General features: G+C 44.4%; 1 protein-coding gene across 1 annotated transcript; it reads right to left on the bottom strand.

Annotated features, from left to right (window-relative positions):
• Positions 1–247: 247 nt before the first annotated feature.
• Positions 248–25,456, bottom strand: smarcal1 (SWI/SNF related, matrix associated, actin dependent regulator of chromatin, subfamily a-like 1). The gene is given in 17 exon segments (XM_064977006.1): positions 248–619; positions 5,470–5,566; positions 5,708–5,808; positions 6,204–6,386; positions 7,948–8,050; positions 8,139–8,203; positions 8,365–8,589; positions 12,427–12,567; positions 12,783–13,010; positions 16,974–17,124; positions 18,923–19,106; positions 19,852–19,902; positions 23,486–23,686; positions 23,689–23,739; positions 23,927–23,977; positions 24,149–24,737; positions 24,849–25,456. Coding segments are annotated over 17 exon segments (2,946 nt in total). The 5' UTR covers positions 25,188–25,456; the 3' UTR covers positions 248–433.
• Positions 25,457–27,779: the final 2,323 nt, after the last annotated feature.

The following is a 27,779-nucleotide window of genomic DNA, read 5'->3' as shown; positions in this document are numbered from 1 at the left end:
TGGACTAGGGACAGCAAGGAGTCTTCATGCCCGGTAGTTCTGAGGCATGGACTATTCTGACGTGTCATTCTAAGAGTCCTACCGAACATCTATGGAAAGAGCATCTATACTTAAGCAAAACATATATTTACTTTATGTATGTATTCTTATCTTTTAATATTTCTTATCGTTGTTGCCTTGTCGAGAAGGAGCCTGCAAGCATTTCGTTAGACGCTGTACATACTACCAATAAAACTTGAAACAGTAATTTCCAAAAATTCTATTTATTTACTTTGGTTGCAAAGAAAAAGTTTGTTGAGAGCAATATTTACAAAGATGAAAAATAATACCCAGAAACAGCTGATCCAACAAAGTACACTACTCATGATAATTAGTTTCATTATGATAGTAGACCATAGGTATATATGGGACATCACTTGATTTCCTCCAGGAATTATCTGCCAAAGTAGTCCTCTATGCGTCTCTTTTTGCTGGGGCTCTCTTCTACATCACATCCTGGTTGGTTGCTAGGGTCATCCCAGGCTCCCACAGCCTCCAATAGGAGGGCTTCATCCATATCATCCTCCCCCTCAGTGAACGACGTCTGGAACATCTCTGTGATCCTCCTCTGCTGGGAGTCCTGAAATACAGAACACATTCACACACTTCATAACCCACACACACACTTCATAACCCACACACACACTTCATAACACACACACACACACACACACACACACACACACACACTTCATAACCCACACACACACACACACACACACTTCATAACACACACACACACACTTCATAACCCACACACACACTTCATAACACACACACACACACACACTTCATAACCCACACACACACTTCATAACCCACACACACACTTCATAACCCACACACACACTTCATAACACACACACACACTTCATAACACACACACACACTTCATAACACACACACACACACACACACACTTCATAACACACACACACACACATCATAACACACACACACTTCATAACACACACACACACTTCATAATACACACACACTTCATAACACACACACTTCATAACACACACACTTCATAACACACACACACTTCATAACACACACACACTTCATAACACACACACACTTCATAACACACACACACTTCATAACAAACACACACACACACACACACACACACACACACACACTTCATAACACACACCAACACAAACACTTTGTCTGCCTCTCAAATGGCACCCTATTCTCTATATAAGTGGTTCTCAACCAGGGCACCAGTACGTCTGGGGGTTCTCAACCAGGGCACCAGTACGTCTGGGGGTTCTCAACCAGGGCACCAGTACGTCTGGGGGTTCTCAACCAGGGCACCAGTACGTCTGGGGGTTCTCAACCAGGGCACCAGTACGTCTGGGGGTTCTCAACCAGGGCACCAGTACGTCTGGGGGTTCTCAACCAGGGCACCAGTACGTCTGGGGGTTCTCAACCAGGGCACCAGTACGTCTGGGGGTTCTCAACCAGGGCACCAGTACGTCTGGGGGTTCTCACCAGGGCACCAGTACGTCTGGGGGTTCTCAACCAGGGCACCAGTACGTCTGGGGTTCTCAACCAGGGCACCAGTACGTCTGGGGGTTCTCAACCAGGGCACCAGTACGTCTGGGGTTCTCAACCAGGGCACCAGTACGTCTGGGGGTTCTCAACCAGGGCACCAGTACGTCTGGGGGTTCTCAACCAGGGCACCAGTACGTCTGGGGGTTCTCAACCAGGGCACCAGTACGTCTGGGGGTTCTCAACCAGGGCACCAGTACGTCTGGGGTTCTCAACCAGGGCACCAGTACGTCTGGGGTTCTCAACCAGGGCACCAGTACGTCTGGGGGTTCTCAACCAGGGCACCAGTACGTCTGGGGGTTCTCAACCAGGGCACCAGTACGTCTGGGGGTTCTCAACCAGGGCACCAGTACGTCTGGGGGTTCTCAACCAGGGCACCAGTACGTCTGGGGGTTCTCAACCAGGGCACCAGTACGTCTGGGGGTTCTCAACCAGGGCACCAGTACGTCTGGGGGTTCTCAACCAGGGCACCAGTACGTCTGGGGGTTCTCAACCAGGGCACCAGTACGTCTGGGGGTTCTCAACCAGGGCACCAGTCTGGGGATTCTGGGGTTCTCAACCAGGGCACCAGTACGTCTGGGGGTTCTCAACCAGGGCACCAGTACGTCTGGGGGTTCTCAACCAGGGCACCAGTACGTCTGGGGGTTCTCAACCAGGGCACCAGTACGTCTGGGGGTTCTCAACCAGGGCACCAGTACGTCTGGGGGTTCTCAACCAGGGCACCAGTACGTCTGGGGGTTCTCAACCAGGGCACCAGTACGTCTGGGGGTTCTCAACCAGGGCACCAGTACGTCTGGGGGTTCTCAACCAGGGCACCAGTACGTCTCGGGGTTCTTTGTATAGAACTAGGAGTGAGAATAATAGAATGGTCTGCAAACACTTCCTGTAGTTGTTGACCAGTCTCTCACATCACTGTGGTTTGGCTCTTCCATGCAGAACTACTTCAGCAACATGTGTGGGTTTTCCAGCATGAACTGGTTATTTCAAGTCCTGCCACAACATCTCTATTGGGATTAGATCTGGACTTTGACAAGGCCATTCCAAAACTTCAAATGTGTTGCTTTTTAACCATTTTCATGTAGAATTGTGTGTTTTGGATCATTGTCTTGCTGAATGACCCAGCTGTGCTTCAGCTCACAGACGGATGGCCTGACGTTCTCCTGTAGAATTCTCTGATACAGAGCAGAATTCATGGTTCCTTCTATTAAGGCAAATCGTCCAGGTCCTGAGGCAGCAAAGCATCCCCAAACCATCACACTACCGTGCTGGACCCCAAACCATCACACTACCGTGCTGGACCCCAAACCATCACACTACCGTGCTGGACCCCAAACCATCACACTACCGTGCTGGACCCCAAACCATCACACTACCGTGCTGGACCCCAAACCATCACACTACCGTGCTGGACCCCAAACCATCACACTACCGTGCTGGACCCCAAACCATCACACTACCGTGCTGGACCCCAAACCATCACAATACCGTGCTGGACCCCAAACCATCACACTACCGTGCTGGACCCCAAACCATCACACTACCGTGCTGGACCCCAAACCATCACACTACCGTGCTGGACCCCAAACCATCACACTACCGTGCTGGACCCCAAAAACCATCACACTACCGTGCTGGACCCCAAACCATCACACTACCGTGCTGGACCCCAAACCATCACACTACCGTGCTGGACCCCAAACCATCACACTACCGTGCTGGACCCCAAACCATCACACTACCACTACCTTGCTGGACCCCAAACCATCACACTACCACTACCTTGCTGGACCCCAAACCATCACACTACCACTACCGTGCTGGACCCCAAACCATCACACTACCACTACCGTGCTGGACCCCAAACCATCACACTACCACTACCGTGCTGGACCCCAAACCATCACACTACCGTGCTGGACCCCAAACCATCACACTACCGTGCTGGACCCCAAACCATCACACTACCGTGCTGGACCCCAAACCATCACACTACCGTGCTGGACCCCAAACCATCACACTACCGTGCTGGACCCCAGACCATCACACTACCGTGCTGGACCCCAAACCATCACACTACCGTGCTGGACCCCAAACCATCACACTACCGTGCTGGACCCCAGACCATCACACTACCGTGCTGGACCCCAGACCATCACACTACCGTGCTGGACCCCAAACCATCACACTACCGTGCTGGACCCCAGACCATCACACTACCGTGCTGGACCCCAAACCATCACACTACCGTGCTGGACCCCAGACCATCACACTACCGTGCTGGACCCCAGACCATCACACTACCGTGCTGGACCCCAGACCATCACACTACCACTACCGTGCTGGACCCCAGACCATCACACTACCGTGCTGGACCCCAGACCATCACACTACCACTACCGTGCTGGACCCCAGACCATCACACTACCGTGCTGGACCCCAGACCATCACACTACCACTACCGTGCTGGACCCCAGACCATCACACTACCGTGCTGGACCCCAAACCATCACACTACCGTGCTGGACCCCAAACCATCACACTACCGTGCTGGACCCCAAACCATCACACTACCGTGCAGGACCCCAAACCATCACACTACCGTGCTGGACCCCAAACCATCACACTACTGGACCCCAAACCATCACACTACCGTGCTGGACCCCAAACCATCACACTACCACTACCTTGCTGGACCCCAAACCATCACACTACCGTGCTGGACCCCAAACCATCACACTACCACTACCTTGCTGGACCCCAAACCATCACACTACCACTACCTTGCTGGACCCCAAACCATCACACTACCGTGCTGGACCCCAAACCATCACACTACCACTACCGTGCTGGACCCCAAACCATCACACTACCGTGCTGGACCCCAAACCATCACACTACCGTGCTGGACCCCAAACCATCACACTACCGTGCTGGACCCCAAACCATCACACTACCGTGCTGGACCCCAAACCATCACACTACCGTGCTGGACCCCAAACCATCACACTACCGTGCTGGACCCCAAACCATCACACTACCGTGCTGGACCCCAAACCATCACACTACCGCTGGACCCCAGACCATCACACTACCGTGCTGGACCCCAAACCATCACACTACCGTGCTGGACCCCAAAACATCACACTACCGTGCTGGACCCCAAACCATCACACTACCGTGCTGGACCCCAGACCATCACACTACCGTGCTGGACCCCAAACCATCACACTACCGTGCTGGACCCCAAACCATCACACTACCGTGCTGGACCCCAGACCATCACACTACCACTACCGTGCTGGACCCCAGACCATCACACTACCGTGCTGGACCCCAAACCATCACACTACCGTGCTGGACCCCAAACCATCACACTACCGTGCTGGACCCCAAACCATCACACTACCGTGCTGGACCCCAAACCATCACACTACCGTGCTGGACCCCAAACCATCACACTACCGTGCTGGACCCCAAACCATCACACTACCGTGCTGGACCCCAAACCATCACACTACCGTGCTGGACCGTTGGTTTGAGGTTCTTACTGTACAGGTTCATAATGCAGTGCTTGATTTTCCTCAGACATAAATGGGACCCATCTCATCCAAAAGAATTGACTCAAATGTGCCAAAAAGCACCTTGTCCCCTGTTGATGAGGGGCATTGTCATCTTGGAAGAGACCAATAGAAATGATTCACCCTAGGTTGAAGGTTTATTGGTGTTTACTTTGTCCTCTTAAGGGGTTGAGAGGACCTAAACCATGCCAGTGATGTAGTGTAGGAGCCTGATAGGTCAACAGCCAACCTGACTATTCCATGCCGTGTGTAGCCCATCTGTGTACCAAACACCAACAGTGCCCCTCACCTTGGAGTGGAAGCTGGCAGACTCTGCCTTCTCTGACAGGTTGGATTCTGATAGCCCCACCTGCTCCAGAACTTGCATCTTCTCCTGGATCATGGGCCTACAGAGATACAATGCACATACAAAAATCAATATCTTTATTGTCCCATTTGGTCAAATGGTTCCTTCAGAACTATCAACCGAATAGATATTAGAGTATAGAGGTTAGTTCCGACTGATTAAAGAGGAGGAGCCGGCGTACCACAGGTAGTCATCTGCGGTTCCCTTGGCAACCAGGTAGTGAATGTCCACGTTGCTGGTCTGACCGATACGGTGCACTCTGTCCTCAGCCTGGATCATTATCTGATAGATTCCAGAGGGCATCATTAGGAGGATGGTAGACAGTATAGGAGGATATATGAACACATAGCAGCTGTAGCATGTTGTAGGTTTCACTAGTATTCACAACTTCTCTGTCAACCAAGACCCTGACACTGTTTGGTGACACCACTGGGTAAGGAGTTAGAGGTCAGGAACCTTACCCCAGAGCCGGGGTTAGAGGTTAGACAGGCCCTTACCCCAGGGTTAGAGGTTAGACAGGTCCTTACGCCAGGGTTAGAGGTTAGACAGGTCCTTACCCCAGGGTTAGAGGTTAGACAGGTCCTTACCCCAGGGTTAGAGGTTAGACAGGTCCTTACCCCAGGGTTAGAGGTTAGACAGGTCCTTACCCCAGGGTTAGAGGTTAGACAGGTCCTTACCCCAGGGTTCCAGAAAAGCTCAGCAAACACCACCAAAGCAGCAGAGTGCAGGGTGATGCCCATGTTGGCTGCAGTGATCGAGAGCACCGCTACACAGCTGTTGTCAGTGAACTGGAACCGGTCACACAGTTGCTGGCGCTCTGACGACGGGGTGGAGCCGTCTATACGGATGTAGTCGATACCCTGAAATAACAACAACAACAGAAACACACAAGACAGTCATGTTTCATATTTTTTATTGAATATTAAAATATACATTCTACCTGTAGTGAATCCGCTCAACATTTACATTCAGTCATCTAACAGACTCCCATCCAGAGCGACCCACAGGACAGGCCAGGGTCAACCTCCCTGCTCAAGGGCACTTCAACAGATCTCCCACAAGTTCAAAAATGGGGACCTGAACCAGCCACCGGCCCTCCAAGACCCCCCCATCACAGTTCTCCAAGAGCTACCTCTTAACCATCCTTGAACCCCCCCCCCCTCCCAAAAAAATAACCTCCCCCTCCATTCCCCACACCCAAGACCCCCCAAGTCCACATCCCACAATGCACCAACAACCAACAAAAGAGAAAAAAAAGAGAAAGACAAAAGAAAACAATGTAAATAACTTTCAATGGTTTGTTTTCTTTTAACTGTGCTGTGATGTTTAACGTACAATTTCAATCTATCGAATCGAACAGAATCTACAGATTGGGAGTTGAAGATCAATACTTTTACTAAGAGTATTAGTATATTAGTAATTGACTGACCCGGTCTCTCCAGATCAATACTTTTACTAAGAGTATTAGTATATTAGTAATTGACTGACCCGGTCTCTCCAGATCAATACTTTTACTAAGAGTATTAGTATATTAGTAATTGACTGACCCGGTCTCTCCAGATCAATACATTTACTAAGAGTATTAGTATAAGAGTATTAGTATATTAGTAATTGACTGACCCGGTCTCTCCAGATCAATACATTAACTAAGAGTATTAGTATATTAGTAATTGACTGACCCGGTCTCTCCAGATCAATACTTTTACTAAGAGTATTAGTATATTAGTAACTGACTGACCCGGTCTCTCCAGATGTAACAGTACTATTTCTAGGGTCACTTAGTTCAATGTTCTGCATTTTCAGCCATTCCTGAACCTAAGACCAGAACCAGGCTACCTGAGGACAATACCTAAATACATGCTCTATTGATTCTCTATCCTCACAACAACATCTGCAGAGCTGCGATGACTGTATGCACCAAATATTCAACATTTTGTTGGTGGCAAGAATTCTGTACAATAATTTTAGCTGAAAATCTTGACGTCTTGAATCTCACGTTGTTAAAAAAAATCTATTTTCAGCTATTTTTCAATCTGTATGGCACAGCTGTAAACATCCTAGTCCTCAACTGAAGCGGGTATACTTTCCTATTTATGCTATTTTTGTTCATGTTTTAAATATTTAGAAGAAAAGCAAGTAATCTACCTAAAGATAAACTAAAACCACTCGTGCCATTAGGCACCCAGTTTCCAGGAGAGTCATGGCATAAGGCATAAATATGTACGGATTTCAATATTCACTAGAGAAGTGATTCATCTACCTAAAGATAAACTAAAACCACTCGTGCCATTAGGCACCCAGTTTCCAGGATAAAGCATAAATATGTATTTCAATATTTACCAGAGAAGTGAGTCATCTAAATCAAAGTCTTTCTCTTGCGTGGATAAACTTTAAGTCTGTTTAGCATCCTGTCCTCCTCACCTTCTCTCCCAACTCCTTGGTGATAAAGTCCAGGACCAGCTTGTGATGAGCAAACACCAGGAACTTCTCTCTTCCGCACTCTAGCATGTCCATGATATACTCCCTGAGTAACAAAAACAAAACAGAACTGGTTTAAAACAGCATGCTCTCAGCAGTGTACTGTCAATGTGGGGTAAACACTTTCAACTCACATGATGGCTTTAATCTTGGCCTCAGCAGTGTGGTTAAAGAACACCAGAAGAGCCTCCTTTATCTTCTGGAACAGAACAAAACAGGAGACGAATGTGTTTAACAAGACAAGGTGAAACTAGATGAACGTTAACAATGGAATGCTCTCTAGAAACACGCCTCATCTAGCGTCAAAATTAGCTGTAAGAGTATCGTTTTTCGCAATAATCTCTCTTCCCCTGGACTCACGTTGTTGTTGTGTTGTCCCTTGGCCAGATCCTTGGCTGCGGCAGACAGAGCTGCCTTGGTGCGGGCATTGATACCGTCTGTGGTCACCGTGACAACCTTGCGTTGCTTGGCAGGAAGCTGAGAGAGGACCTCTGACTTGAGACGGCGTAGCATTAGACTCTCCTCTAACATCAGCTTCAGTTCTCCTAGGTTACTGGAGCCAGAGTAGTCCCAACCCCACGGCAGCTAGCAGGAGAACAACAAGTCCTCCCAACCCCACAGCAGTTAGTCCTGGTTATTGGCCAGAGTAGTCAGCTAGCAGGAGAACAACAAGTCCTAGGTTACTGGAGCCAGAGTAGTCCCAACCCCACGGCAGCTAGCAGGAGAACAACAAGTCCTAGGTTACTGGAGCCAGAGTAGTCCCAACCCCACAGCAGCTAGCAGGAGAACAACAAGTCCTAGGTTACTGGAGCCAGAGTAGTCCCAACCCCACAGCAGCTAGCAGGAGAACAACAAGTCCTGCAATTGATTGTATTTATTATGGATGCCCACTCTACACTTCCTGGGGCCAGACAAATTAAGGCAGTTTCTACAATTTAAAAAACATTACAATACATTCACACAGTGTGTCCTCAGGCCCCTACTCCCCACTACCACATATATACAGTACTAAATCCATGTGATTCTATAGTGCATCAGTTACCTGATACGTGTCTATGTTTGAGTTCCATGTACTGTTCCATAAGGCTCATTTGTATCTGTTTTTAAATCTGGTTCTACTGCTCATCAGTTACCTGAAGTGGAATAGAGTTCCATGTAGTCATGGCTCTATGTAGTACTGTGGAATAGAGTTCCATGTAGTCATGGCTCTATGTAGTACTGTGGAATAGAGTTCCATGTAGTCATGGCTCTATGTAGTACTGTGGAATAGAGTTCCATGTAGTCATGGCTCTATGGTACTGTGGAATAGAGTTCCATGTAGTCATGGCTCTATGTAGTACTGTGGAATAGAGTTCCATGTAGTCATGGCTCTATGTAGTACTGTGGAATAGAGTTCCATGTAGTCATGGCTCTATGTAGTACTGTGGAATAGAGTTCCATGTAGCCATGGCTCTATGTAGTACTGTGGAATAGAGTTCCATGTAGTCTATGTAGTACTGTGGAATAGAGTTCCATGGAGTCATGGCTCTATGTAGTACTGTGGAATAGAGTTCCATGTAGTCATGGCTCTATGTAGTACTGTGGAATAGAGTTCCATGTAGTCATGGCTCTATGTAGTATGGAATAGAGTTCCATGTAGTCATGGCTCTATGTAGTACTGTGGAATAGAGTTCCATGTAGTCATGGCTCTATGTAGTACTGTGGAATAGAGTTCCATGTAGTCATGGCTCTATGTAGTACTGTGGAATAGAGTTCCATGTAGTCATGGCTCTATGTAGTACTGTGGAATAGAGTTCCATGTAGTCATGGCTCTATGTAGTACTGTGGAATAGAGTTCCATGGAGTCATGGCTCTATGTGGTACTGTGGAATAGAGTTCCATGTAGTCATGGCTCTATGTGGTACTGTGGAATAGAGTTTCATGTAGTCATGGCTCTATGTAGTACTGTGGAATAGAGTTCCATGTAGTCATGGCTTTGTAGTTTGGAATAGAGTTCCATGTAGTCATGGCTCTATGTAGTACTGTGGAATAGAGTTCCATGTAGTCATGGCTCTATGTAGTACTGTGGAATAGAGTTCCATGTAGTCATGGCTCTATGTAGTACTGTGTTCCTCCCAGAATCTGTTCTAGACTTGGGGACTGTGAAGAGACCTCTGGTGGCATGTCTTGTGGGGTATGTATGGGGGTCTGAGCTGTGTGCCAGTAGTTTAGACAGACAGCTCGGTGCATTCAACATGTCAATACCTCTCACAAATACAAGTAGTGATGAAGTCAATCTCTCCTCCACTTTGAGCCAGGAGAGATTGACATGCATATTATTAATGTTAGCTCTCTATTAGATCTCTGTGTACATCTAAGGGCCAACCGCGCTGCCCTGTCCAATTGCAATTTTCCCTTTTTGTGGCACCTGACCAGACGACTGAACAGTAGTCCAGGTGTGACAAAACTAGGGCCTGTAGGACTGGCCTTGTTTACAGTGCAGAGCAGGGCTTTAATGTGGACAGACTTTTCCCCATCCTAGCTACTGTTGTTTCAATATGTTTTGACAGTTTACAATCTGAGTGTTACTCCAAGCAGTTTAGTCACCTCAACTTGCTCAATTTCCACATTATTATTTATTACAAGATTTAGTTGAGGTTTAGTGAATGTTTTGTCCCAAATACAATGCTTTTAGTTTTAGAAATATTTAGGGCTAACTTATTCCTTGCCACCCATTCTGAAACTAACTGCAGTTATTTGTTAACTTCTATAGGATAGGGGGCAGCATTTGGAATTGTGGATGAAAAGCGTGCCCAATTTCAACTGCCTGCTACTCATCCCCAGAAGATAAGATATGCATATTATTAGTAGCTTTGAATAGGAAACATTCTGAAGTTTCTAAAAATGTTTGAATCATGTCTGTGAGTATAACAGAACTTATGTAGCAGGCGAAACCCAGAGGACAAACCATTCAGATGTTTCTTTTTTCTTTTTTTTTCTGTGTTTTGTGTCGCGCCTGCAGGGTTGAAATGTTCTCTCTTTTGTTTACTATGGTGCTATCCACAGATAATAGCATTGTTTGCTTTCCCAAAAGCCTTTTTGAAATCTGACATGTTGACTGGATTCACAACACGTGTAGCTTTAATTTGGTATCTTACATGTGTGATTTCATGAAAGTTTGATTTTTATAGGAATTTATTTGAATTAGGCGCTCTGCATTTTCTCTGGCTTTTGGCCAGAGAGGTTAAGTGTTGCAGTCATTTCAGTCGCTGCAGTAGCTGATGTGTATAGTGTTGAGTCATCCGCATACATAGACACACTTTACTCAAAGCCAGTGGCATGTCGTTAGTAAAGATTGAAAAAAGTAAGGGGCCTAGACAGCTGCCCTGGGGAATTCCTGATTCTACCTGGATAATGTTGGAGAGGCTTCCATTAAAGAACACCCTCTGTGTTCTGTTAGACAGGTAACTCTTTATCCACCATGTAGCTGGGGGTGTAAAGCCATGACACACATGTTGTTCCAGCAGCAGACTATGATCGATAATGTCAAAAGCCACATTTAAGTCTAACAAAACAGCCCCCCCAATCTTTTTATCATCAATTTGGATCAGTCCACTCAGACAGGAGCCAATCAGACAGGTGTCTTGTACACCATGAAATTATTATTTTTTGCTACTGCTCGACTAAAATAAATCTAGGTTGACCAATGGCCTATCGACTAAACAGCCCTGGTTGAATTCATTGTGAACTGGATCTATTCTAATCCCACAAATATCTGCACATATAAACCACTGGGGACCTGTGGGGAGTCAAGTGTAGGCTGAATTTATAGTCCGTAGGGCAGCAGGCGGGTCTAGGATACTGTAGAGCAACAGGCGGGTCTAGGATACTGTAGAGCAGCAGGCGGGTCTAGGATACTGTAGAGCAGCAGGCGGGTCTAGGATACTGTAGAGCAGCAGGCGGGTCTAGGATACTGTAGAGCAACAGGCGGGTCTAGGATACTGTAGAGCAGCAGGCGGGTCTAGGATACTGTAGAGCAGCAGGCGGGTCTAGGATACTGTAGAGCAACAGGCGGGTCTAGGATACTGTAGAGCAACAGGCGGGTCTAGGATACTGTAGAGCAACAGGCGGGTCTAGGATACTGTAGAGCAACAGGCGGGTCTAGGATACTGTAGAGCAACAGGCGGGTCTAGGATACTGTAGAGCAACAGGCGGGTCTAGGATACTGTAGAGCAACAGGCGGGTCTAGGATACTGTAGAGCAGCAGGCGGGTCTAGGATACTGTAGAGCAACAGGCGGGTCTAGGATACTGTAGAGCAACAGGCGGGTCTAGGATACTGTAGAGCAACAGGCGGGTCTAGGATACTGTAGAGCAACAGGCGGGTCTAGGATACTGTAGAGCAACAGGCGGGTCTAGGATACTGTACTGTAGGCTAAACTTACCTGTCGGGCATTGCAATACCTGGTCCCAAAGTCACGGAAGTGGGGGAACAGGGAGGGCTTGACAGCCAGGATCTGACTGTAGAGCTCTGAGGGTCTGGACATGGCAGGAGTCCCCGACAGCAGGATCACACGCTTAGCTACCTGAGATTGAGAACATAGTAGAAACTGAAGACAACACTATCCAACTAATCACAGTCTTAGCTACCTGAAAACAGTGACAACACACTAATAAGAACTCAGTCCAACCCAACAGTCTTAAGAGAACTTCACTATTACCTTTGTTAAATTGTTACATAGAATATATAAATTGTAGCCTAAATACCAAGGATCCTGAGAGTAAAGAGAATCATCCCCACCTTGAGCAGTGGCAAGGCAGCCTTAAAGCGGGCAGTCTTCATGTTCTTCAGAAAGTGGGACTCGTCCATTATGAGGACATTGAAGGGGTTAGCGGCCTGCTGCTTGTCCATCCTGCTCAGTAGATCATAGCTGATGATGTTGACCAGACCACCCCTCAGGTTGTCTTTCCCCTTGACAATCACATTGATACTGCCAGGCTGCACAGAGGGCAGCCACTGCCTGAAGGCCTAGAGAGGAGGGGAGATAGTGCTGTGAACAATGGCATACTGTAGAGTTGACAACTGTGGTCACTGGATGCTGAGCAAAGTGTCACTGACTACAGTTACTGCTCCAGTCCTATACATTCTAGAGCACGTCTGAGAGGAACAGTCGAGTTAACAAGAGTCCTACACATTCTAGAGCACGTCTGGGAGGAACAGTCGAGTTAACAAGAGTCCTACACATTCTAGAGCACGTCTGGGAGGAACAGTCGAGTTAACAAGAGTCCTACACATTCTAGAGCACGTCTGAGAGGAACAGTCGAGTTAACAAGAGTCCTACACATTCTAGAGCACGTCTGAGAGGAACAGTCGAGTTAGCAAGAGTCCTACACATTCTAGAGCATGTCTGAGAGGAACAGTCGAGTTAACAAGAGTCCTACACATTCTAGAGCACGTCTGAGTGGAACAGTCGAGTTAGCAAGAGTCCTACACATTCTAGAGCACGTCTGAGTGGAACAGTCGAGTTAACAAGAGTCCTACACATTCTAGAGCACGTCTGGGAGGAACAGTCGAGTTAACAAGAGTCCTACACATTCTAGAGCACGTCTGGGAGGAACAGTCGAGTTAACAAGAGTCCTACACATTCTAGAGCACGTCTGGGAGGAACAGTCGAGTTAACAAGAGTCCTACACATTCTAGAGCACGTCTGGGAGGAACAGTCGAGTTAGCAAGAGTCCTACACATTCTAGAGCACGTCTGGGAGGAACAGTCGAGTTAACAAGAGTCCTACACATTCTAGAGCACGTCTGGGAGGAACAGTCGAGTTAACAAGAGTCCTACACATTCTAGAGCACGTCTGGGAGGAACAGTCGAGTTAACAAGAGTCCTACACATTCTAGAGCACGTCTGGGAGGAACAGTCGAGTTAACAAGAGTCCTACACATTCTAGAGCACGTCTGGGAAGAACAGTCGAGTTAACAAGAGTCCTACACATTCTAGAGCACGTCTGAGTGGAACAGTCGAGTTAACAAGAGTCCTACACATTCTAGAGCACGTCTGGGAGGAACAGTCGAGTTAACAAGAGTCCTACACATTCTAGAGCACGTCTGTGAGGAACAGTCGAGTTAACAAGAGTCCTACACATTCTAGAGCACGTCTGGGAGGAACAGTCGAGTTAGCAAGAGTCCTACACATTCTAGAGCACTTCTGGGAGGAACAGTCGAGTTAACAAGAGTCCTACACATTCTAGAGCACGTCTGGGAAGAACAGTCGAGTTAACAAGAGTCCTACACATTCTAGAGCACGTCTGGGAGGAACAGTCGAGTTAACAAGAGTCCTACACATTCTAGAGCACGTCTGGGAGGAACAGTCGAGTTAACAAGAGTCCTACACATTCTAGAGCACGTCTGGGAGGAACAGTCGAGTTAACAAGAGTCCTACACATTCTAGAGCACGTCTGGGAAGAACAGTCGAGTTAACACGAGTCCTACACATTCTAGAGCACGTCTGGGAGGAACAGTTGAGTTAGCAAGAGTCCTACACATTCTAGAGCACGTCTGGGAGGAACAGTCGAGTTAACAAGAGTCCTACACATTCTAGAGCACGTCTGAGAGGAACAGTCGAGTTAACAAGAGTCCTATACATTCTAGAGCACGTCTGAGAGGAACAGTCGAGTTAGCAAGAGTCCTACACATTCTAGAGCATGTCTGAGAGGAACAGTCGAGTTAACAAGAGTCCTACACATTCTAGAGCACGTCTGAGTGGAACAGTCGAGTTAGCAAGAGTCCTACACATTCTAGAGCACGTCTGAGTGGAACAGTCGAGTTAACAAGAGTCCTACACATTCTAGAGCACGTCTGGGAGGAACAGTCGAGTTAACAAGAGTCCTACACATTCTAGAGCACGTCTGGGAGGAACAGTCGAGTTAACAAGAGTCCTACACATTCTAGAGCACGTCTGGGAGGAACAGTCGAGTTAACAAGAGTCCTACACATTCTAGAGCACGTCTGGGAGGAACAGTCGAGTTAGCAAGAGTCCTACACATTCTAGAGCACGTCTGGGAGGAACAGTCGAGTTAACAAGAGTCCTACACATTCTAGAGCACGTCTGGGAGGAACAGTCGAGTTAACAAGAGTCCTACACATTCTAGAGCACGTCTGGGAGGAACAGTCGAGTTAACAAGAGTCCTACACATTCTAGAGCACGTCTGGGAGGAACAGTCGAGTTAACAAGAGTCCTACACATTCTAGAGCACGTCTGGGAAGAACAGTCGAGTTAACAAGAGTCCTACACATTCTAGAGCACGTCTGAGTGGAACAGTCGAGTTAACAAGAGTCCTACACATTCTAGAGCACGTCTGGGAGGAACAGTCGAGTTAACAAGAGTCCTACACATTCTAGAGCACGTCTGTGAGGAACAGTCGAGTTAACAAGAGTCCTACACATTCTAGAGCACGTCTGGGAGGAACAGTCGAGTTAGCAAGAGTCCTACACATTCTAGAGCACTTCTGGGAGGAACAGTCGAGTTAACAAGAGTCCTACACATTCTAGAGCACGTCTGGGAAGAACAGTCGAGTTAGCAAGAGTCCTACACATTCTAGAGCACGTCTGGGAGGAACAGTCGAGTTAACAAGAGTCCTACACATTCTAGAGCACGTCTGGGAGGAACAGTCGAGTTAACAAGAGTCCTACACATTCTAGAGCACGTCTGGGAGGAACAGTCGAGTTAACAAGAGTCCTACACATTCTAGAGCATGTCTGGGAAGAACAGTCGAGTTAACAAGAGTCCTACACATTCTAGAGCACGTCTGAGAGGAACAGTCGAGTTAACAAGAGTCCTACACATTCTAGAGCACTTCTGGGAGGAACAGTCGAGTTAACAAGAGTCCTACACATTCTAGAGCACGTCTGAGAGGAACAGTCGAGTTAACAAGAGTCCTACACATTCTAGAGCACGTCTGAGTGGAACAGTCGAGTTAACAAGAGTCCTACACATTCTAGAGCATGTCTGGGAAGAACAGTCGAGTTAACAAGAGTCCTACACATTCTAGAGCACGTCTGTGAGGAACAGTCGAGTTAAGAAGAGTCCTACACATTCTAGAGCACGTCTGGGAGGAACAGTCGAGTTAACAAGAGTCCTACACATTCTAGAGCACGTCTGGGAGGAACAGTCGAGTTAACAAGAGCAAAATCTGGACATTTCTGGCATGCCCAAGACTAGACCTTCCTCTTTGACAGCAAACCTGATGGGCCAATTAAAATGAGAACTAGCCCCCTGCTCCAGTTTGACAGCATCCTCTATACTTCAAGGACATATTTTAAAACCACTAACAGACACCCTGACGGAGCAGAACACACCAGAACCACGAGGAATAACAAGAAACCAGGGAGACCCATATGACACGGTGACACATCGGACATGCAGTCAGAGTGGATGAATAGGACTGATGGAGACCAACTTTCATTGCATTGCAAACAAATAATTCACAAAACTCTACTCAATACAGTAATAAACAGAACGCAATCCTTTACAGCCTCTGGGTGTTCCATGTCCACATAATGTACTGTTTAATTTACTGGGTGCTCGCGAGACAAAGAAAATGGTTCTTGGTTTCTTCTTTAAAATACATGACCTAATGGAGCTACAGGACTAGTAGGGATTACAGTGCTACAGAAACAAAAGACTTTGCTAATACCACTTCGTCCTCTTTACTCGAAACACCTCCAGATTCCACTAACACTAACGTGTAAAGAACAGCATACCCCTGGACATGCCTGACACGGTGGCTCTCTAAACAGACAGAACCGATTCATGAAGAACCATCAGGGGAAACACAACACTCACTGTGCATTCCTCCATAATGTACCACTCCATGACTATTATTGAACACTGAGAAAAAACGCTATTTATCATTTTAATAAATGTCATAGTCTAGGCCTATAGCTAATAAGAAATGCCAAGGTCTATAGCTAATAATAGATGTGATTGTACCTCAGCCCAGGTGAATCTGACAGAAGAAGGGGCCACCACTAATAAAGGCCACTCTTTCCTGTAGTAGGCAGCTATGCAAATGGCCTGAACTGTCTTCCCCAGTCCCATGTCATCAGCCAGGAGGAGGCGGCCATCTTTGGACACCGCAAAGCTGGAGGAGACAACCAGGGTTTAATACAACTACAGTCAAAGTCAGGAAGTTTACATACACCTCAGCCTAATACATTTAAACTCCGTTTTTCACAATTCCTGACATTTAATCTTAGTTAAAATTCCCTGTTTTAGGTCAGTTAGGATCACCACTTCATTTTAAGAATGTGAAATGTCAGAATAATAGTAGAGAATTATTTATTTCAGCTTTATTTCATCACATTCCCAATGTATTTGTATTTGGTAGCATTGCCTTTAAATTGTTTGACTTGAGATGTTGCTTCAATATATCCTCAGAAATTTTCCTCCCTCATGATGCCATTTATTTTGTCAAGTGCACCAGTCCCTCCTGCAGCAAAGCACCCCCACAACATAATGCTGCCATCCCCGTGCTTCACGGTTGGGATGGTGTTCTTCGGCTTGCAATCCTCAACCATTTTCCTCCAAACTTAACGATGGTCATTATGGCCAAACAGTTCTATTTTTGTTTCATCAGATCAGAGGACATTTCTCCAAAAAGTACGGTCTGGCTTTTATATGGCAGTTTTGGAGCAGTGATTTCTTCCTTGCTGAGCAGCCTTTCAGGTTATGTCAACTCGTTTTACTGTGGATATAGACTTTTGTACCCATTTCCTCCAGAATCTTCACAAGGTCGTTTGCTGTTGTTCTGGGATTGATTTGCACTTTTCGCATCAAAGGACGTTCATGTCTAGAAGGCAGAACGCGTCTCCTTCCTGAGCAGTATGACGGCTGCGTGGTCCCATGGTGTTTATACTTAAGTTCTATTGTTTGTACAGATGAAGTGGTACCTTCAGGTGTTTGGAAATCGCAACAAAGGATGAACCAGACTTGTGGAGGTCTACAATATTTTTTCTGAGGTCTAGATTGATTTATTTTGATTTTCCCATGATGTCAAGCAAATAGGCACCGAGTTTGAAGGTTGGCCTTGAAATACATCCACAGGTACACCTCCAATTGACTCACATGATGTCAATTAGCCTATCAGAAGCTCCTAAAGCCATGACATCCTTTTCTGGAATGTTCCAAGCTGTTTAAAGGCACAGTCAACTTAGTGTATGTAAACTTCTGACCCACTGGAATTGTGATACAGTGAATTACAAGTGAAATAATCTGTCTGTAAACAAGTGTTGGAGAAATGACTTGTGTCATGAACAAAGTAGATGTCCTAATCGACTTGCCAAAACTATAGTTTCTTAACAAGACATTTGTGGAGTGGTTGAAAAACAAATTTTAATGACTCCAACCTAAGTGTACGTACTTCCACTGTACATGCAAACAGACCATTAATCAAGAACCATCAGGGGAACAAAACAAACGTTGTCTGGAGAAGAAGACAATCAAGGTGTCATACAACAAACAGACTGATTATCACAATATGAAACTATATAAGAACCAGATACATAAGATTTGTATACATTAGGCACAAAACAAAGAGGAAATATTGGAAATGTCCAATATGAAACAATGATTTCCCCTTTCCGTTGCTAAACATTTTTGCTATGGTGTGCCCTAATGAATACAACCCAGTACGCTGCTGCTACTCTGTTATTATCTATGCATTTTAATAACTCTACCTACATGTACATATTACCTCAATTACTTCGACACCTGTGCCCCCGCACATCGACTCTGATTTACCGGTACCCCTATATATATATAGGGCATATATATATATATATATACATATATATATATATATATAGCCCCACTATTGTTATTTACTGTTGCCCTCTATTTATGATTTAAGTTGTCATGATAACAGTGAGACTAACACCTACTTGACACCGTCTCTCTGGAAGGGCATGAGACGACGTGTCAATGAGGGGTCAATGGAGGACAGGTCAGCTTCAGGAACCTCTGATGGCCATGTCTGGCTGCCTTCAAACAGGGCAGAGAACACCTGGATCACAGCCCTAGGGAGAGGCTCAATCTCTACTGATGGAATGGCACCGAGAGCACCCACTGGGAAGTAGGACAGGGAACAGAGTCACACTGAATACAGAACACACACATACCCCTTTCACTGAATACAGAACACACCCCATTCGCTGAATATACAGGGCATTCAGAAAGTACTCAGACCCCTTCCCTTCCACATTTTGTTACGTTACAGCCTTATTCTAAAATGGATTAAATAAATACAAATCCTCCCTAATCTACACACAACACCCCATAATGACAACGCAAAACAGATTTGTTGAAATTTGCAAATGTATTAATAATAAAAAACAGAAAAACCTTAATCATATCCAATCAATTGAATTTACCACAGGTGGACACCAATCAAGTTGTAGAAACATTCAGGATGATCAATGGAAACAGAATGCACCTGAGCTCAATTTCAAGTCTCGTAGCAAAGGATCTGGTGACTTATGTAAATAAGGTATCTGTTTTTTTATACAGTTGCAGACATTTCTAAAAAAAAAAACGTTTTTCACATAGTCATTATGGGGTAGTGGGTGGAGATTGATGAGGAAAACATGTATTTAATGAATTTTAGAACAAGACATTTTCGGGAAAAGTCAAGGGGTCTGAATACTTTACGAATGTTTTTACCGAATGTAGAACACAGAATGTAGAACACAGAACATTCATGAATATAGAACACAGAACACTCAGTGACTATAGAATGCAGAGTAGCAGACAATTCAGCAGAGAAGGCTAGCGGATAGTGTCAAAGCAATGACCACAACAGGATAATACTTACTAAGTCTTTTATAATCCTCAAGCAAGAAACTCCACTTTCTTGTCTTCATATCTTAACAAAAGAGAGAATATATAATATCACACAGCACTATCTAAAACATGATACTGATGAATATATGAAAATGAAATAATACGCTTGAAAATAGTAGGAAAATTAACGAACTGTTGCTGTCATGAAATTGTCAGCCGGTTATTGTCATGCAAATGAAAGTCTCACGGTTATTGATCGTTAATAACATAAATATGTTTAACAGCTCTTATGCGCCATGGGCTAGTTCATTTAGCAGACCAGATATGCTTATAAGTCTCGTACCATTATTTTATATTATTGTGAGAATAATATAATTGAACTTAGCAAAATAAAATAAAGGATATTTTTCCCATTCCAGAGCGAGTGTACATATGAAGTGTTGAGCGTAAAAGTAGGTAGTTTTACATTTGAATGATACAAACCTTAGAAATCAAAACATACATGATGCGACTATAGGCTACCATTTGAAAACCTCTGTTCCTTTCCTCAGGCTGCTGTTCTCTCATCAAGTGATCATATTCTCTATTTAATCTCGTCTTTGCTAATATGTAAAAAATGTGTTTGGATTTAGAATGGCTATCAGATGGGAAGGAACACAGGCAGGGGGAAAGGCATGTCATCCGTATGCTGCTTTCCTGCAGTTCACATCATGCTGGCTACTCCGGGTTTATAGAGGAACAGCTGGCAAAGAGCAGCAGCTGGGATCCTCCTCTTTTTAGCAGCAACCATCAGAACTCTGCTTTGGCACGGGATTGTATAAAGAAATGTCTGGGCTTACAAGAATACTTATTTCACGCCACACATCAACCACTAGTTGAGGAGCATACAGCCTCTCTCTGCATGACAGGTGATAGTCCACCCAAACTCTGTATGCCATCAGAGACAGGATTGTGTCGAGGCACAGATCTGGGGAAGGGTACCAAAAACATTTCTGCAGCATTGAAGTTCCCTGAGAACACAGTGGCCTCCATCATTCTTAAATGGAAGAAGTTTGGAACCACCAAGACTCTTCCTAGAGCCTTTCCAAATCATGTCCAATCAATTGAATTGACCACCCGGCCAAACTGAACAGTCAGGGGAGAAGGGCCTTGGTCAGCGAGGTGACCAAGAACCCGATGTTCACTCTGACAGAGCTCTAGAGTTCCTCTGTGGAGATGGGAGAACCTTCCAGAAGGACAACCTTCTCTGCAGCACTCCATCAATCAGGCCTTTATAGAACAGTGGCCAGACGGAAGACACTCCTCAGTAAAACGCATGACAGCCTGTTTCTCCGCGGCAGGTCCTGGGAGACTAGTCAGGATCAAGGCAAAGATGAACGGAGAAAGGTACAGAGAAATCCTTGATGAAAACAAGCTTGAGCGCTCAAGACCTCAGAATGGGGCGAAGGCTCACATTCCAACAGGATAACAACCCTAAGCACTCAGCCAAGAAAGTGGCTTTGGGACATTACATTTTCGTAATGTCCTTGAGTGGCCCAGCCAGAAACCGGACTTAAACCCGATCGAACATCTCTGGAGAGATCTGACAATAGCTGTACAGCAACGTTCCCCATCCAACCTGACAGAGCTTGAGAGGATCTGCAGAGAAGAAAGGGAAAAAAACTCTCCAAATACAGGTGTGCCAAGCTTGTAGCATCATACCCAAGAAGACTTGGCTGGATTCGCTGCCAAAGGTGCTTCAACAAGGTACTGAGGTCTGAATACTAATGTAAATGTTCATTTCTATTAGCAAAAATGGCTTTAAAAAGTTTTTGCTTTGTCATTATGGGATATTGTGTGTAGATTAATGAGGGAAAAAAACTATTTAATCCATTTTAGAATAAGGCTGTAACTAGAGGTCTACTTCGCCAAATGGGGGATGATTTTAAAAAAGTGCATTCGCAAAACAAACACAATCATTGCATGAATGTACCTAATCATAAACACTAATGCCTTTCTTAAAATCAATACACAGAAGTATATATATTTTTTAATCCTGCATATAGAGTTAAAATAAATTCATGTTAAAAGGAAATATTAACCAGGGAAATTGTGTCACTTCTCTTGCACACAGAGTCAGGGTATATGCAACAGTTTGGGCCGCCTGGCTCGTTGCAAACTAATTTGCCAAAATTGTACATAATTATGACATAACATTGAGAGTTGTGCAATGTAACAGCAATATTTAGACTTAGGGGTTGCCAGCAATTAGATAAAATACCGAACGGTTCCGTATTTCACTGAAAGAATAAATGTTTTGTTTTCGAAATGATAGTTTCCGGATTTTACCATATTAATGACCAAAGGCTCGTATTTCTGTGTTTATTATAATTAAGTCTATGATTTGATATTTGATAGAGATGTCTGACTGAGCGGTGGTAGGCAGCAGCAGCAGGCTCGTAAGCATTCATTCAAACTTTACTGCATTTGCCAGCAGCTCTTAGCAATGCTTGAGTCACAGCGCTGTTTGACTTCAAGCCAATCAACTCCTGAGATTAGACTGGTAATACTAAAGTGCCTATTAGAATATCCAATCGTCAAAATTGAGCATGTTTCATTATTTCATTATGACTAAATAAATACATTCTATGTATTATAATAAGTTAAAATAAAAAAGTGCTCATACAGTATTGTTGTAATTGTCGTTATTACACATAAAAACTGTCTGATAAATCGTATCAGCATTGAAAAACCATCATCGGTCGACCTCTAGCTGTAACCCAACCAAATGTGGAAAAGGTCAAGGGGTCTGAATACTTTATGAAGGCCCTGTATGTACCAAAGAAATCTTCAAAAAATAAGTTTTTCTGCTGTGCGAAATATGTGGTAGGCTATTAGACTGTGTCTTGTATAAAGGTACAATCATTATTTGAATTCTGGTGGGGTTTCTCAGGCTTAGGCTCACATATAGGCCCTATGCATAAACTATGGTGTCCTCCATGCAAGTTCAGAAATGCTTTGAGTTAATCATCACCTCACAAAGCATCGTCCCTTTCGTTGAGTTTGGCTTTGAAACAACAGTTTCTATTGTTGAACTTCTTTCTTCAAACTGATCATCACAGTGAGGTTATTGTTCAACCTATTGTTGAACTTCTTTCTTCAAACTGATCATCACAGTGAGTTTTAAAAGCATGAACTGTTTTGATGATAAGTGTTTGATGTGATTTATGAGTGCATTTGCATTGATGTCTTAGTGGTTAGAGGGACAATAGAGCCCTAGGAGTACCAGGCCATTAGGACCCGATGGAGGGACAATAGAGCCCTGAGTACCAGGCCATTAGGACCCAATGGAGGGACAATAGAGCCCTGAGTACCAGGCCATTAGGACCTGATGGAGGGACAATAGAGCCCTGAGTATCAGGCCATTAGGACCTGATGGAGGGACAACAGAGCCCTGAGAACCAGGCCATTAGGACCCAATGGAGGGACAATAAAGCCCTGAATACCAGGCCATTAGTGACCTCATGGTCATTAGCGACTTGGGTAAGTCTACTACCAACACATGTCCAGAGTGCATAAGAGAATATTACCATGACTGAATGGTCACGTGGAATTTGACTGCGGCCATGACTGCCGGTGTGGTGGTAATACGGTCACCGCAACAGCCCTAAACAGGCTTCACTTACCATAGTTCTTGGAAGGCATCTGTTTGAAAGCAGTGATGACGTCAACATGGTACCCAACGTCGACCTCGAAGCGTGATCGTGACACCAGGGTGGCGTGGCCCTGTACGGTGGCCCCTGGTCTCTGCCAGCCACTACACAGCTTCAGCAGGGCCCCAAGCGCAGCAGTGTCACGGGACCGGCTAGACGCCGGCGCCACGTCAATACCCCCACCAGAGGTTTCAGACATATACAGGAGATGGAGCCAGACTCCTCCACTACAACAGGAAATACATGGGCCTTCTTAGAAGGTCCCAAATAGCACTCTATTCCGTATACAGTGCACTACTTTGGAGCCCTATTGGGAAGAGAGTGTCTATTTGGACAAAGACAATACATCTTCACTTGACCAATACATGTGATTATCTTCTTAAAGTATATGATGTGTGTAGGCCTATCTCATACTCAGCTGACGATAGTCCTCAAGGCTGAAGTTCCACATCTTGGTAGCAGGGTCTGTTGGGAGATACAAGATAAACAACAACAACACATAGTAAACAAGTGTACGTAATCTAAGGGTATAGAATAAAAAATAAATATTAGTTATTGCTCTATATAGGGCTGTAATTCAACCTTTCAACCGGACAAATCACCAGGATGAATTTAAATACATCCATTAAAACTCACCATAGTTCCGAGAAGGGATGTTTTTGAACACAGCAATCAGCTCAGCATGGTAACCGACTTCCACTCTGAACCGCTCCTCTGAGTGAGAGACACATTTCCCTCTGACTGTGACGGCAGGGTTCTTCCCAGGTAGAGAGTTACTAACATCAGTACCGCTGGAGGGAGCAGCACTCTGGACAGATGGTGATGTGGCTCCATGTTTGGTTCCTTGTTTATAGAAACTACCAATGGCACTTCCAGAATGGGAAGACTGCCCAGAAGAAGAGGTCTTTGGATGAGGTTTAGAAACAGAGAAACTGCCAGTTGCACTTGTAGAAGTAGGATACGGACCAGGTAACACTGCTTTATTCAGCTGTGGAGGTTTGAACACAGTGGAGACGTTCTGGCCTGATGATGATGATGATGATGACGACTTGGCTCCATATGAACTACCAGTACCAGTGGAACTTCCAGAAACAGAAGATGATGGGCCACCTGTTGTCTTTGGCTGAAGTGGTTTGAACACGGAGGGGCTTCCTCCTGTAGACACATCTAACCCGTTCAATGAATGTTGTCCCTTTGGGAGAGGTAGTGGGTCTATTACTTTAATCTGAGGAGACAAAGACAAAAAAAAAACAGTACATTAGAAACAAAAGTCATTGCCAACAGACAAACCAAACCCAAATATGACTGTACAAAACGTTAAAGTATCACTCCTCACCTGTTTCGTGGCAGTATTGGAGAATAGTGAATTCTGTCCAGACTTGTCCCTTGGGCTAGAAAACAACTGGTTAGGTCTCCTGTCTTGACCCCGTGGAACATAATTCTGAAGCACAGTATTAGGTGGATGATGAGTTAGTCCTGGTCGGGGAGTTGAGTTAGAAGGTGGACCAGAGTGAGTGTTAACGCATTGCTGAGGAGCACTGGCAGGGTTGTTGAGCCCTGATATGGGCGTCTGGTTGTTAGACTGAGCAGCCTGTCTCTGTGCTCTAATCGCTAAAGCTCTCCGTCTGTTCTCCTCTATCTTCTGCTGCTGCTCTGCCGTCAAAGAGCTCGACATGGTTAATTATTAGCTAGCTATATTGCCTGCTTATTTGCTGGCAAGTTAGGTTGTAGCTAGCCAGCTATCGTTAGCTTGCTAACAAGTCGGAAAAGATCACAGCCCATATCCGTAAGCGAAATATGAATAAACAAGTAGCAGAGTTATCTAGCTATATCTAAATACGACATATTTTCGCTAACGACCTACGCTAAAACAACAAAAGCATAAGTTCTTCGTAAGTATATTGGGCAGTTTCTGGTTTCTTGTTTGGAAATCCTGCGGAGGAAGTGACGTGGGGCAAATGTTCGGCGCTTTTCTTTTAAGTTAAAAGTTTTTTAATTCTTTCAGTACTTTTAAAAAATGTTATTTTATTGTTTCAAAACTTTTTTTAAATGTTTTTTTTATTCTTTAAATACCATTAGTTTTACAATAAGAAACAGGAATATGTGCAGTGATAGTATATATAAATATAGGGACTGGTATAGTAGTGGTAGTGACTGGTTATAGTAATAGTAGTGGTACATTTACATTTACATTTAAGTCATTTAGCAGACGCTCTTATCCAGAGCGACTTACAAATTGGTGACTGGTTATAGTTATAGTAGTTGTAGTGACTGGTTATAGTTATAGTAGTGGTAGTGTCTACAGTAGTAATGGTAGTGACTGGTTATAGTTATAGTAGTGGTAGTGACTGGTTATAGTAGTGGTAGTGACTGGTTATAGTTATAGTAATGGTAGTGACTGGTTGTAGTTATAGTAGTGGTAGTGACTGGTTATAGTTATAGTAGTGGTAGTGGCTACAGTAGTAATGGTAGTGTCTGGTTATAGTTATAGTAATGGTAGTGACTGGTTATAGTTATAGTAGTGGTAGTGACTGGTTATAGTTATAGTAATGGTAGTGACTGGTTATAGTTATAGTAGTGGTAGTGACTGGTTATAGTTATAGTAGTGGTAGTGACTGGTTATAGTTATAGTAGTGGTAGTGACTGGTTATAGTAGTGGTCGTGTCTATAGTAGTAATGGTAGTGTCTGGTTATAGTTATACTAGTGGTAGTGACTGGTTATAGTTATAGTAATGGTAGTGACTGGTTATAGTTATATTAGTGGTAGTGACTGGTTATAGTTATAGTAGTGGTAGTGACTGGTTATAGTTATAGTAGTGGTAGTGACTGGTTATAGTTATAGTAACGGTAGTGACTGGTTATAGTTATAGTAGTGGTAGTGACTGGTTATAGTTATAGTAGTGGTAGTGTCTACAGTAGTAATGGTAGTGACTGGTTATAGTTATAGTAGTGGTAGTGACTGGTTATAGTTATAGTAGTGGTAGTGACTGGTTATAGTTATAGTAGTGGTAGTGACTGGTTATAGTAGTGGTAGTGTCTATAGTAGTAATGGTAGTGTCTGGTTATAGTTATAGTAATGGTAGTGACTGGTTATAGTTATACTAGTGGTAGTGACTGGTTATAGTTATAGTAGTGGTAGTGACTGTTTATAGTAGTGGTAGTGACTGGTTATTGTTATAGTAGTGGTAGTGACTGGTTATAGTTATAGTAATGGTAGTGACTGGTTATAGTAGTGGTAGTGGCTGGTTATAGTTATAGTAGTGGTAGTGTCTACAGTAGTAACGGTAGTGACTGGTTATAGTTATAGTAGTGGTAGTGACTGGTTATAGTTATAGTAGTGGTAGTGACTGGTTATAGTTATAGTAGAGGTAGTGACTGGTTATAGTTATAGTAGTGGTAGTGACTGGTTATAGTAGTGGTCGTGTCTATAGTAGTAATGGTAGTGTCTGTTTATAGTTATAGTAATGGTAGTGACTGGTTATAGTTATACTAGTGGTAGTGACTGGTTATAGTTATAGTAATGGTAGTGACTGGTTATAGTTATATTAGTGGTAGTGATTGGTTATAGTTATAGTAGTGGTAGTGACTGTTTATAGTAGTGGTAGTGACTGGTTATAGTTATAGTAGTGGTAGTGACTGGTTATAGTTATAGTAGTGGTAGTGACTGGTTATAGTTATAGTAGTGGTAGAGACTGGTTATAGTTATAGTAGTGGTAGTGACTGGTTATAGTAGTGGTCGTGTCTATAGTAGTAATGGTAGTGTCTGGTTATAGTTATAGTAATGGTAGTGACTGGTTATAGTTAAACTAGTGGTAGTGACTGGTTATAGTTATAGTAATGGTAGTGGCTGGTTATAGTTATATTAGTGGTAGTGATTGGTTATAGTTATAGTAGTGGTAGTGACTGTTTATAGTAGTGGTAGTGACTGGTTATAGTTATAGTAGTGGTAGTGACTGGTTATAGTTATAGTAGTGGTAGTGACTGGTTATAGTTATAGTAGTGGTAGTGACTGGTTATAGTTATAGTAGTGGTAGTGACTGGTTATAGTTATTGTAGTGGTAGTGACTGGTTATAGTAGTGGTAGTGTCTATAGTAGTAATGGTAGTGTCTGGTTATAGTTATAGTAATGGTAGTGACTGGTTATAGTTATACTAGTGGTAGTGACTGTTTATAGTTATAGTAATGGTAGTGACTGGTTATAGTTATATTAGTGGTAGTGACTGGTTATAGTTATAGTAGTGGTAGTGACTGTTTATAGTAGTGGTAG

The sequence above is a fragment of the Oncorhynchus masou genome, chromosome 10 (genome assembly GCF_036934945.1).
Source record: "Oncorhynchus masou masou isolate Uvic2021 chromosome 10, UVic_Omas_1.1, whole genome shotgun sequence".
NCBI classification, from domain to species: Eukaryota; Metazoa; Chordata; class Actinopteri; order Salmoniformes; family Salmonidae; genus Oncorhynchus; species Oncorhynchus masou.
Note: the sequence above shows the minus strand (reverse complement) of the source record. Positions and strands in the feature narration are given on the sequence as shown.